Source organism: Quercus robur, chromosome 3, assembly GCF_932294415.1.
Source record: "Quercus robur chromosome 3, dhQueRobu3.1, whole genome shotgun sequence".
NCBI classification, from domain to species: domain Eukaryota; kingdom Viridiplantae; phylum Streptophyta; class Magnoliopsida; order Fagales; family Fagaceae; genus Quercus; species Quercus robur.
In genome coordinates, this window is record NC_065536.1 from 67,153,179 (window position 1) to 67,166,083 (window position 12,905).

At 32.5% G+C, this 12,905-nt stretch overlaps 2 protein-coding genes across 2 annotated transcripts; both read right to left on the bottom strand.

Moving 5' to 3' along the window:
• Positions 1 to 1,100: 1,100 nt before the first annotated feature.
• LOC126716456 (glycerophosphodiester phosphodiesterase GDPD6-like) lies at positions 1,101 to 4,672 on the bottom strand (the record flags this gene model as incomplete). Its single annotated transcript, XM_050417284.1, has 7 exons — positions 1,101 to 1,285; positions 1,419 to 1,574; positions 2,465 to 2,683; positions 2,839 to 2,948; positions 3,662 to 3,736; positions 3,908 to 4,091; positions 4,475 to 4,672. Coding segments are annotated over 7 exons (1,113 nt in total), but the record flags the coding sequence as incomplete, so codon positions are not given.
• Positions 4,673 to 6,981: 2,309 nt separating this feature from the next.
• Positions 6,982 to 12,700, bottom strand: LOC126719028 (ninja-family protein AFP3-like). Its single transcript, XM_050421514.1, has 2 exons — positions 11,675 to 12,700; positions 6,982 to 7,602 (listed from the first exon to the last, which is right to left on the bottom strand). Exons 1-2 carry the CDS (start codon positions 12,276 to 12,278, stop codon positions 7,181 to 7,183), a joined length of 1,026 nt encoding a protein of 341 aa, XP_050277471.1. The 5' UTR covers positions 12,279 to 12,700; the 3' UTR covers positions 6,982 to 7,180.
• Between the last annotated feature and the right edge of the window lie 205 nt (positions 12,701 to 12,905).

A 12,905-nucleotide genomic window follows, 5' to 3' on the forward strand; every position in this document is an offset into this window, starting at 1 on the left:
ACAATGAACTATGCTTCTCTCTCACATAATGGATCTTATGTGGAGGATTCACACGTGAGGTTTATTTTTATGTGAAATGAGGAATGTGTAATACACTAGATGTGTGGAATAATTTCAATAGTTTTATGGTTCTTGTATCTAGACATCCATTTATTAAAATATTCAATAAAAAGATTCCAACCTAATGACTTTTTGGGCACAACAAATGCCTAAGATGGAAAGTTATCTCATCCCATTGGAATAGCTTTCCTAAAATTATATTCCTTCTATGATTGGTTCATGATTAAAATGACAATCCTACTCTACCTATAGAAACAACCCCATTTATGATTCCAGCCGAGAAGACTAGTAAGAGGATCAAATTTCTATGCTTATCGAATGTCGTTTTGTTAATAAGGGTACAAGAATTCACAACCTTTTTCACAATTTGTTGAGGTATCTTGCCACTTACCATGTTCACATGATCCTATAGTAGCAAAGGCACCTCAATTAGTTGCAAAATATGTCCAAAGGTTTGTCAATTGCTCTATTTGTAAGGACACACCTACCCTTGTTAATTATTGCTTTCATTTGTATCAACTATTCTTTAAGTTCTATGTAATAATATATTCATCCGTGTATATGTGTGTAAGAGGATTGTTTTCTTCTTTTAGGCTAAGATAATGAGTGTACAGAAATTGGATATGAGTTGATAATAGAGGCCATTTTACAACAAGTTCGTAATAGAGTTGTATATGAGTATTTGGCATGATCCTACAGTTTCTTTATCTTGGAAAAATGTGGCAACAGGCTAACGACATTCCTACACACGTTTGTGAGTTTATAGCAGCCTACTCACCACAATAAACAAGAGTGGTGGTAATTTTTATTTATGCTACTTTTTGAACAATTTCCCAATCAATATGAATATAAAGGTTCAAAAATGAAGAAAATTAAAACCAAAGATAAAGAAGATAGTTTGAAATTACCATTCAAGGATTTGTTCTTCTCCCTAACATGTTCAACATAACCTATCGAAAGCAAACTAAGATACTAAAGCTAAAATTACCATTTAAGGACTTGTTCTTCTCCACAAGTTCAACATAATTAAGAGTCCAATCTACTATCTTAATTTTTAGGAGAGAGGGGATGTCTTTTCTTGGAAATTATGGAGGCTTCCTGTGAAATCAGTGAAGAGTCCATCAACTCCAATCTTGTTTATCCAGTAATCATATTCAACATATGGATCTTGGTGGAAGTCGAAGTGTAGGAAAGAATTTTCATTCCGGAAAGTATATGGGTGCACCTGAAATGATAAGAAAGAACTTGCTATCAATTATGTTCTAACCAGTTTTTGTAAAACATATAATAGTAATCGCTGTGCTTAATAAGTTCCCTAACAAATCTTAAACATCATGCATTAAGGAAAAGACATGCACCTGTAGGCCACGAGCATGTGCTTTGGCAACAAGATCAGTTACTTCATCCAAATAATTGTTTTTTGTAGTAACAACTGTATCCTTCCATGGTCCAATTCCAATCACATAGTTCTTTATAAAATCCAAATAGCTATCTGAAGTAAGCTCATAATATGTCTGCACAAAGCATTTATTCAACAAGAACACAATTATTATTAGAAAAGCTAAAGCAATTACTAGAAAGAAGTTTACTCCATGAAACATATAATAAAAAGTGACTGCATCAAGTAACTATCTACCATTGAGAGAGGTGGCCTAGTGGTCAAGGTGTGTGATCGTTGTCTTGAGATCCCACATTAAAACCCTAGTGAGAAGTGGGGTTGCCTCTTGCAGCTAACCCCTGATTTAGTAGCTCTGGTCACCCCCAACCATAGTAGCTATGACTCAATCCAATATTCTCTAACGGAGGGTGCTCCTATGATCACGTTCAGGGGGGTGAGTCACAATAGTCACCCCCGACCCCCCTTTTTGGCCATCAAAGAAAAGGGCAACTATTTGAAATAACTATCTGAAATATTTTAAGATAATACTTTTAACCATGACAAAGAGAACTATGTAGTTTGTGCTTGAGATTATTTGAAGTACAACTATAGACCTAGAAGACCTTTGGAAATCAAATTATTGTTATCAAAGTAGTTGAAATTTTCTTCATTGTCATACCTATAACAAAATTTACCTTAAATATAATTAAACTTATATCTAAACATGTACTCCATAAATAAATTATCTATTATTCTAAAACAAAATTGAAAATTATTTTCTATTATTATCAAATTAAGGCTGTTAATGGGCTTTTTGAGTTCCCTGCCCAATACACCACTACCACTCATATATGTTGAATGTCAGCTAAAAGCATAAAAGCCATTTATGGACCTTATTAAATGAATATTACCTAAGATTTCCACTACAATACCAGCCATATATATATTCACTGTCAAAATGATTCATATTTGGAAGTCAATTTATAGAAGTCAATCAGATTTCCAGAATGAGAAAAAAGAACAAGCCTGATTGGTGTCTTCTGTTCGTATTGTCACATCATCAATTAAGAAAACTTTGGGCAAATCAGTGAGGTTTGCAACATATGTGAGTGAAGATGGAGCAAATGACTGAATAAAGGCAGGTTGTTTCAGCCATTCTTTTGAACCATATGAACCTTTGTATCCATATTTCTTCAGTGTCTCCACAAATTTGTCTTCAAACTTCTTCCCATCTGACCATTTGACCTGTTGTACAATTGGTAGAGGTGTTGGCTACATAGTTTGTTGATGAATATAAAGGAGATACATGATCACTGTCTAATTGATTCAAGTACCAAAACTGTATGAGTTGAGTTGGTATAGTTTTCAACTATGATGATGACACAAGGAAAATCACTTACACGTTGATTGACAAAAACAGGATTTTTTATTTCCGGATATATTCCAACCACTCTTTTTGCATCCAGTGCAATTGATATGTACTCTTCGAAGGTGATAATTGGAAACTTCCCTAAAGAACAAACAGATTGGTATGCAATAAATTATAGTTAATCAATGAGATAGTTTTAGTAATCTTAAATAAAAATTACATTCATTACTAAGTTCAAACTAAACTCAATTAAGCTTTTCATATTATGTTTAATTATATTATGGCTTGTCATTTCACTCAAAGACACAATAATAAAATGGAAACAAGTTGTAATGAGTTTAAACTGGCATTAGGCAGTTTGGACAACTCCAAGTGTACCTTGCTTTATGAAAATAACTAAAACAAACATGTCACTATTATATAAAAGAGAAGAAAACACTACAAGAAGCATCTTTAAAACATGATCAAACAATATGTCACAGTATGTGTGATTAACAAATTAATAATTTTTTATTAGAGGAAACCAAAATCATACCTTAAATAGAGGAAATCAACATATGTCAACTTGTGCAATTTTAGAAAATGTATCATTACAATTTTTCTTTTATTTATTGAAAATTTTAAATCCAAGTAGCCAATGGGTTGGGCTCCCACCCATCCCTTTTGCTATCAATTCTATTATGATGATATAGTTTAAAAAATAAGTTTAATCACGACTTGGTATGGGGTAGAACAGTCGCCATCGTTAAATGATAGATAAATTATGAGCCAACAAATGGTATAGAATCCAGAGAAAAGTAGGGAGAACAAATAAGTACTCGGAAGATTTACTAAAAATAAAAACGAAAACAAACCATTATATTGTTGATCTCGAAAACTGAACCGTTGGTTCACCCCTAATAACTTCAATTCTTCCAGTGTAAAGTCAACTGCACATAATCAAAGTTGGCTAGACTCAGATTGATGAATTGTATCTTATGTTCTAGACAATTTATGAAAAACAGAAAAAGAGATTAAGATATTCAGCATAAAAGTCATATTCATAATTACATTTAAAACATAAAAGTAGAAGAAATACAAAGAGAAGCTGTGATACATACCTACGAACCAATCAGTCATGTTCACATATTGAACCTCGTAGGTTCTTTTTCTATCAGCAAACTGACTAAAGTTTGCAATATTTGTTCTATCACCAAGTGTTACATCGTGGGAGCATATCAGCACACCATCTTTAGTGGCGAGGATGTCTGTTTCTATGAAATCTGCCCCCTCTTCAATAGCTCTCTACAATAGCCAAATAACAAGTTTAGGGAATATTCATTATTGCACTGTAAGGTATAAAATGATATATAAAAATAAACACAACAATCCAATGTGCAAACAAATTCATGGTTGAGCACCAAAGGAGTTGCTTGATAACTTAAAATCCATGCAATTTGGCAATTCTTTAACTAGATATAATATTTTAACAGCTTTTTTTTTTAAAAATATTTTGTAAAAAAGTTGAACAAAAAAGTAGGTAGAAGAAAAAGATGATCTAATAATGTATGCTAGTATTCAAAGCCCTTGTATCAAACAAAAGAAGATGTGATATTAACAAATGTGGAATCCTAGTTAATGCTTCAATCACATATATCAAACTAAATATAGATAGGAGGCATATATACCATGTATGCAGCAGCAGTTTCTTCAGGAAACTCTCCATTTGAACCTCGATGAGCAATGTTATATGGTCGAGATGTTTGTAGGGGCTGTTTAGTACTATCAGATAATTTACTTGGAAGTGTTCTTCCAACACAGCTTTCAATAGTTAGAAGAACTAGAAAAGGAACAAGGACAAACTCTGTCAAGTACAAACAGCAATGTTCACATTAGTGTTCTTCAAGCTAAACAAGAATTTTATCAAGTAAACTGAAAATGGTTATGGAACACATGGCTGATTAAGCAATTCTAAGGATCAATCAATGTGATTAGGATAATATTATTTTATATATTGTAACTTTATCTTATCATATATAAATAACTAATTTGATAAAAAAAAATATTAATGTATCATGTCACCTCCCTCAATAGAAAACTGAAAAAAGAAACCGGATCACATTCTATCATATTGATTGTTTTTTTCCAATCAATAACCTCCACTTCATAAATTATAAATCCACGACTATGTTATTCTTTGAGATTTATATGGATAACTTTTATTCATACCGTTTATGAATTCGTAGAATAACTTGAATTCATAGTACTAAACTTTTGACTTCAAAACAGTAAGCACCATAAAGTACAAGACACAAAATTTAATATTAAATCTAGCAATATATGTGGCAACTCAACAAGCTTACAAACTCCAAAAACAAAAAGAAACATCTCACTTTTTTCAATCAGAAAGAAAAGCAATATTTTTGCAGATCACAGACCAAATAAAAAATATTACTTTTTTTCCCTTCTATACATGAAATAAGTAATCAGCAAACTCAAAAAGACAAACACTATGCAAAATACCAAAATATAAATATATTTAATATAAAAGTTACCAAAACCATATCTTTTTATAAAGACTACGCAAAAAAGTTACGGGAATTAAGAAAAAGCCAAACACACTCTTGGTGTCAAATTATAATTTTAAGAAAGACACATAATACAGAATTAAGATGCAATTAGAATTTATTTTAGATTTTCAATTAAGATTCCACTCTAATATATTATAGTTTTTTTTTTCCTTATCTCTCTCTCCTTTCTTCCATGCGGGATAGTGATCAATCACTGACAGTCTAATGTAAAAAAATATATATATCCAGAATATTTCTGGTACAAAGTATCACATAGTAATATGCATGCACTTAAGATCTCTAATAAAATAATACAAATACAGAAATACTGCACTTAAGGTCTCTAATAAAATTAGCACAGATGCAAATTCCTCACATATAACATTGCAAACAAACTAGAATTAACAAAACAAGGTGACTAACATAGTTAATCCAATGAAAGAATGAACAGAACAAACAAGATTTAACTTAAAAAAAAAATAAAAAAATAAAATAAAAACAGAAACTTACTATAGAAAGACATTTTAGCTTCTCTCTCTCACTCAAAGAATTTGATTAGAATGAATTTGGATTATCACTCTGAGTGTTGTAGGTTTATATAGTGCAATTTGATAATGTTTCGTTTTCATGCAGTGTTTGTAGTATACTACACTTCAATTATTTCTCTGGATACACTCCAAGTGTTTGTAGTATCCTGATACCTAGTGTTTGTAGTATTCTGGTAATCTCGCGCTTCTCTTTTTTTTTTTTTTTCCTTTTTTTTTTTTTTTTGATATTTAAGTTTGAGCAATAAAAGAAAAGATAAGAATAGTTTTACCATTAACTATTTATTAACCAAAAAAATTAAATATTACGCTTATGTAAATCACCATATCCTACTTTTATGTCCTAATGCCATCCAACTACTAATATACTCCATCTTTTGTAAGGCATGAATTTACATTGGGCTCTAGTTCTTTTGTTTAAATTTTTTTTTTTTTTTTTTAAGTTGAATTGTTAATTTGTAATCCTTTCATTTTTTTTTTTTTATTTGATTACCAATTGGAAATCTACTTGATTTATGAGTTATGAGGGATTAAAATTCAATTTCACACTTTTTGTTCATATCAACATTAATTTTTTTTTTTTTTAAATAACTAATAGTTATTGTTAACAATTAATTCGAGATCTATTGACTTATGAGTTATGAGTTCCGGGGGGTTAGAATTTCGGCTTCAAACTTTTTGTTAATTTAAATAAAAATAATATAATAATAGAAAATTAAAATTAAAAAAAAAAAAAAATCATTCCTCTGTTTAACCATTCTTTAAAATTTTTTGTTTTTAATATCTAGAAAATTTGCAAGGCTATTAGTTATTGAATTTAGAGAATATTTTAGTAACACAAAAGGCATTATTAAACATTAAACATTTGTAATTCACTAAAATTAATCTTAGCAAATTAGATTTCCTAACTCCATTCATTGTCACGTTACTTTGTAAGTATTTTGTTGCAAAATTTGTAGTAATTTAGCTTTTTCCAAAAGAAACAATTATCAGCAGGTTACCATGTTCCTGCTTATTTGCCTTCTTTATATTTCCCATGCACACTCAGCTTTCAAACAAACGAGGGGGAAAGCACAAAGGTCAATAAAGGACTGCTAAGAGATGCATTTATAATCTCTTCCATAACATGAGCAAAAGTTATAGAAAACAGTTCTCTTTGAAGAACCTAACAAAAAATAAACAACAAAAAAAGGCTGTTACTTCTAAATTTTCTTTTCTTCTATTTAATGTATTCTACAACCCTTCTTTTAAGGGATGAAAATTGACAAGGAAGCCAACATCACTGAAAGGAAGTAGAAGAAGGGTTTATAACTATATGCCTAAGTGGATGAGCAACATCACCACCACCAGCATGCTTGACAAACTCTGCCGGCGAGAGAAAGGTTCCATGGCATACACACATTATCCTCACCTCCTCTCCCTTCCCATACTTGTATAGGATGCCATCTACTCTTCTCCCATTAGGACCATCTCCTTTTGTGAAAACACAAGGCATATCTTCCATTGCATTCATCCCAACCTCCTTCATTCTATTTTCTGCATAATCAGGTTTCTTTGATGGAGAATCCATCTCTGCTGCGGAACTTCTGCACAGATTTTCATTTGCCTTTGTACTTGAAGAACCTACAGCCTCCTGATTGCTTCGCTCTTGTGAGGACTGATTACTAGCAGAGCTTCTTGCTTCACCACAAGTGCTCAATCCTGTAGGTATAGGAAAACCAATAAGAAAATAAAACTACGAATTTGTACTTCATTACATCATTTCCTTTACCAAACATAGAATAAATTGATAACAAACTCCAAAATTTGATGTAATATTTGCTAAGTATAGCTGGAAATTCAAGCTAAGCATCTTTCAGTATAACATTTAGAAATTCGACTATGTAATTACCATTTATAAGTCTTCACTCTTCACCCATAGGAGCAAAGGAAGAAAGTTTGTTTTTTATAGTTAAAAATTCATTAAAAGAAAAGCGAGAAGGGATGCAACCCTAGTACACGGGATGTCTACAAGGAAAAAAGTCAAAGAAAGAAAGTGACATCCGTCAAACAAGCTAACCCAATTGTAAACAGCAAGAAAGATGATACAACACAGCTCAAATAGAACTATGCATTGACAAATTATAGTCCACTTATTTCATTTGCGACATGAAATTTGAATACTTTTCATTCTATCTTTTCTTTTCAATTATTGATATAAACACAATTAGTCAAGTTTTAAGGAGTTTTAACCACATCCCCTTTGTTTTTGGTAGGAAAATTGGACTCACACTCCCATATAAATTGAACTGATTACATCATCCTTTGAATTGAACTGATGACATCATACTTTTATGGGGACGAGATTCCTTTTTAAGTCCAAAGACCACTGGCTCAAGGTGTTTCAACCCTTTCTTTTTTCCCTTAGTCAAACAAGTTCAAACTAATTAGGAATTCAGAGTGCTACGTGAAGCAACATCAATTAAATACAACTTCCTTCCAAACAGCACTAGAATGATTTTCAAACACCTGTGTCTCCTATATCCTCTGCAAAGTCTCCTCTATTTTTCCACATTCACAATAATTATCACTTGCAGCTTGCCAGATTGCATTAAGAATGTTCACATTGAATTAAAAAATTAACTTTTCCTATGAAGCATAAATGATTAGTAATTGCTACAATTGCATATAGAACGCATATAGAACAGTCTTGGATGAGCAGTGGTGCTGTCTCTGTGCCTGAGAACAAACCACTAGTCTTGATCAAATTTTGTAATTAGCTAAGTTAGTCTTCAATTACACTACCTACTGTAATTAGCTGGTGCATGGCTTCATATGAATTACAATTGTCAAAATTTTGATACTAAATCAATCTAGTCCACATGCAAGGATCAGCAGTCACAAAAACCAGTTACTATACTTTCAACCAAAATCCAATTTTTATCTTCTAATTACCCTATACTCGATCAATTGGTATACCTACCTACTCTCTCCAAAAGTTACTTGTGCAGTAATTTCCGAGCAATAGAAATTTGGTATCATTCTCTCATGATCACCATCAAATTTCAATATTTACCAGTGTGTTCCTGTCTATGGCAATCTATGGCGCGCATGATCTTCATAACACCTTCTAGCCACTCGGATACATCTCATTGCTTTCCACCAGGAAACCAACCTCTTCCATATCTGGTCTAAGGATCTCTTTAATAAACCTGCCCCTAGTTATTTGATGGTTCATATCTAAAATTTGTGTAAGTTCAAACAAGCACCTACAAGGATCACATAGTTTTAAGAGGGACAAATCATGTACTCAAATACACAAAAACACATATTGGACAAATTATGCCTTTCAAAATAGAATGGTGATCCAGCAACAGTGAACATGTTAACAATGTATGTGTGGCTGAAATGAAAACACAGAAATGCAGTAAATATTCCTCTCTGAAGCATGTAGTAAGTCATCATTTTGACAAGCATCAATGAGCTCGGTGCAGATTAGGTAGAGACGTCACAATGCAATAGTAGAAGGAATTATACGGTCAAGATGCTTTTTCTCATGGGAACTATCAATCTGAAATTTGATATGGACCTTGATTTGAAAGTAAAAGAATTCTCCAATTCATTTTTTCGAAAATATGATACCATAAGCTACAAACACGAGGAGTTAATCTATCACTTTCCTTCACATGCAAACCAACACAGTGGCAGGCATAAGAACTTGGTGATACAGATCACACAGTTTTTTTTTTTTTTTTTTTTTTTTTTTTTTTTTTTTGAGAAGAAGATCACACACAGCTTGGTTGCATGCAGTGAGTGAAAACATGGAAAAACGTTTAAGAACCAATCACAGAAAATGACCCTAGGGCCAAAAATTGACAAATTTGGGGTTTAGATTATTGAAAACTGCCTCCTCCAATTTGAGAGAAAATTCAAGTTAAAGGATCCATGACACAGGCCAAAAAGTTAGAAATAGCATCAACTTGTATAACTAGAATCAAAGTTTGAATTACTTAAGAAATTGACACTTTCTTTTCCTTGTTCATCCATACCTAGGGCTAGGGGCTGAGATGTTTATGACAATGACCTGGAGGTTACATTTGTTAGCAATCTTCAAACTCCGTTGTGGCCAGAGCATGTCTAACAAATATATGTCACATAATCTTTGGTAGATTACTGAGTAGAGGTGTGTCAAGGCAGCAGACTGCACAACCTCCAAAACCAAGGAGACAGGAACATGGCTAATATACAGAAGTATTTATTATTCTTCTTTTATACATCATGGTAAACTTAACACCCATCTAATATGGCATATTTTATGCAAGCACTTCATAAATATCAAAATATCATCTTAAATATGAACTCATTCAGAAAATAAACATAGAATTTGTAATTTTGGGTACATTATAAGGCAGACTCAAGAACTGTAACATCCAACACAGTAGCTTTGTAACAGGGAAAAACGAGTTTCCATATCATCGTGCACAGAAGCTTTGATGGGTTCCAATGAATGGCCAAAGGGTTTGCATCACCATCATTGGACCAGGCAACCAATAATAACACAACACAGATTCAGGCAATTCCTTTATTAAGAAAATTGCCTCTACCTCTCTCTTCCCTCTTTAGTTTGAGTGGTGTAAAACTGAGTGTCAAAACAAGTTGATGTAACTGACTCATCAGGTTGCTTAAAAGTTAAGAAGCATCCAGATAAGGTACCAAGACTTTTAGGGATTCAACTCAAGTGAGCTCCACCTAGTTTAATGTTTTTTTCCCTGATAAAGGAATGGAACTACAGTTAGCTCTTTACTTATTCCTTAGTTTATGCATAAAAGCACATAATTAAAATTAGCAAACAGGAGCATCCACTAAACTATCTAGTATATTGCACAGCACAATGAGCATTGGTTTTGGGTTCAATCACTGTGAATACAATATCATGTGGACCCTTAAGGGTCATGCATTATTTCAATTTAACCCATTTTCCATCTTTAGGGGAACAATCAGTTTAATGTTTAGTAAAAAAGTAGTATTCAACTTCTTCTATTGATGAACATAATTTTACTGATTCTTTGAATCTCTTTGTTCAGTCAATGTTTCCAATTACTTTTTGAAAAGTAAAAAAAAGCAACCCATTTAATCAGACTTTAACAGTCATAACACAACTATTGGGATTCGTAGTCTTGAATGACTCATTGTCCAATTTCCTTTTTTCTGTTCCCCAATTTTCTCAGCAACCAAAAAATCTGTCTTTCCTATCTAAAACAATCTTAGAAAGCACATTTTAAGAAACACCCATTGAAACAAAAAGATCATCATCATATTGGTGTACTTATGAAACCTGAAGAATATCCCCTACATCAATTGCAAACACCAATTCCAAGAGCAAACAGAACACCTAGTCAAACAAACTTTAAAAGAAAAATTAGTCCAATTCCACCCATCTAACTAAACAATTCATACCAAAATTTTAAAATTCAAACTACAACAACAACCAAGCCTTATTATGAATTCTCAACAAACTAATTTTTTTGGTGAAATTTAAGTGTACAAGAATTCACAACCTTTTTCACAAGTTGTTGAGAATTGTAATATTACTCCTAATGTTTCCAACAGAGACATCCAACATGTAGCTCTCACCAATTAAATGCATACACATAGATAAAACAACAAATGCTAATATTACTTCTAGTGTTTCCCAACAGGATTAGAATTCCTCTTCCCACTTAAAATATATTTTAAAAAGGGAAGAAAACAAAAAAACTACAAAACAAACAAACAAATGCTAATATTAATATACCTTGAGCTTGAAGACGTTTATTACTCTCCCAAGGGGGCATCCCAAAAGGCAAAGACAAAGTGGAATTAAGCCTATTAGCCATAGCCACAGGCAGAGAAAGAGACAGTTGCCTATCTCTCAAATTCAATCCCACTGGACTCTCAATTTCCTTCCTCTCCTCTTCCCTCTCAGCCTTACAACTCCTCTGCTTCTCCGACCGCCTTCTCTTCGCCGCCATTCGCCGCAATGTCTGCAACTCCTTCCTCTTCCTCCACTCCTCCTCTGTCTCTGTAGGAAGAGAAGAAGTCCTTGTCAGCACTGTCGTATTAGTCCTATACGACACATCTATTGTGTTCCTATATGACATGTCTATAGAAGACGACCTTATCAGCCCCTTCTTGCTCTTATCAACACCAAATCGACCACCTAATGATAAACCCAGATTCAGCTCAATCTCCTCTTCCTCTTCTTCCTCTTCTTCTTCATTGGATTTCTGTTTCTGTGTGTTGCTGCTCATACACGTAAATCTCTGCAATAGATCTCTTGGGTACTTCTCTATTTCCAAAGAAAGACTTTCCATTGCTCTTCTTCTAGCTTCTTCACTAGCTTCACCCATTTGTATCATAAAAACAGAGAAAACAGAACAAAAAAATATATTTAACTTTTTTTTTTTTTTGCTTCTTCAGCAACTAATATCTATATCTCTGCCGGTTTAACACAACAACAAGAAGTCTGTGATCTGTTTCAGCTAAACTCATGATTAAAAATCCAAACTTGCACTCAATATTGCTTAATCTAGATACCAACCCAATAAAAAAAATCAAGGCTTTTAAGCAAAACCCAAATCAGAAATAATCCAAAAAACCAAAACAGAAACCTTTGAAACTCTCTCTGACTCTGTCTCTCTGCCTCTCTTATTTCGAATATTTATGTTATTTACAAACAAATTTCAAGTGGGAAAAAAATAAAAGGTACAGTCTTTAAAGAGTGAAGCACAGAGAGAGAGAGAGAGAGAGAGAGAGGAAACAGAAAACATGAAAAGAAAGACAGTTAAACAAAACTGGGAAAAACAAAAGGTACAAAAGTAGGAACTAAAATTTTGGTTTTGTGAAAATACTTAGTAATAAAAAGATGGATTAATTAAACTATTTTAGAAAAAAAATTATAAAAAACGAAAAAATAATTAATTGTTTTAATAACTTTTTCAATTTTTTATAAAAAAAATTTTAAAATGAATGGTTAATGTATGACA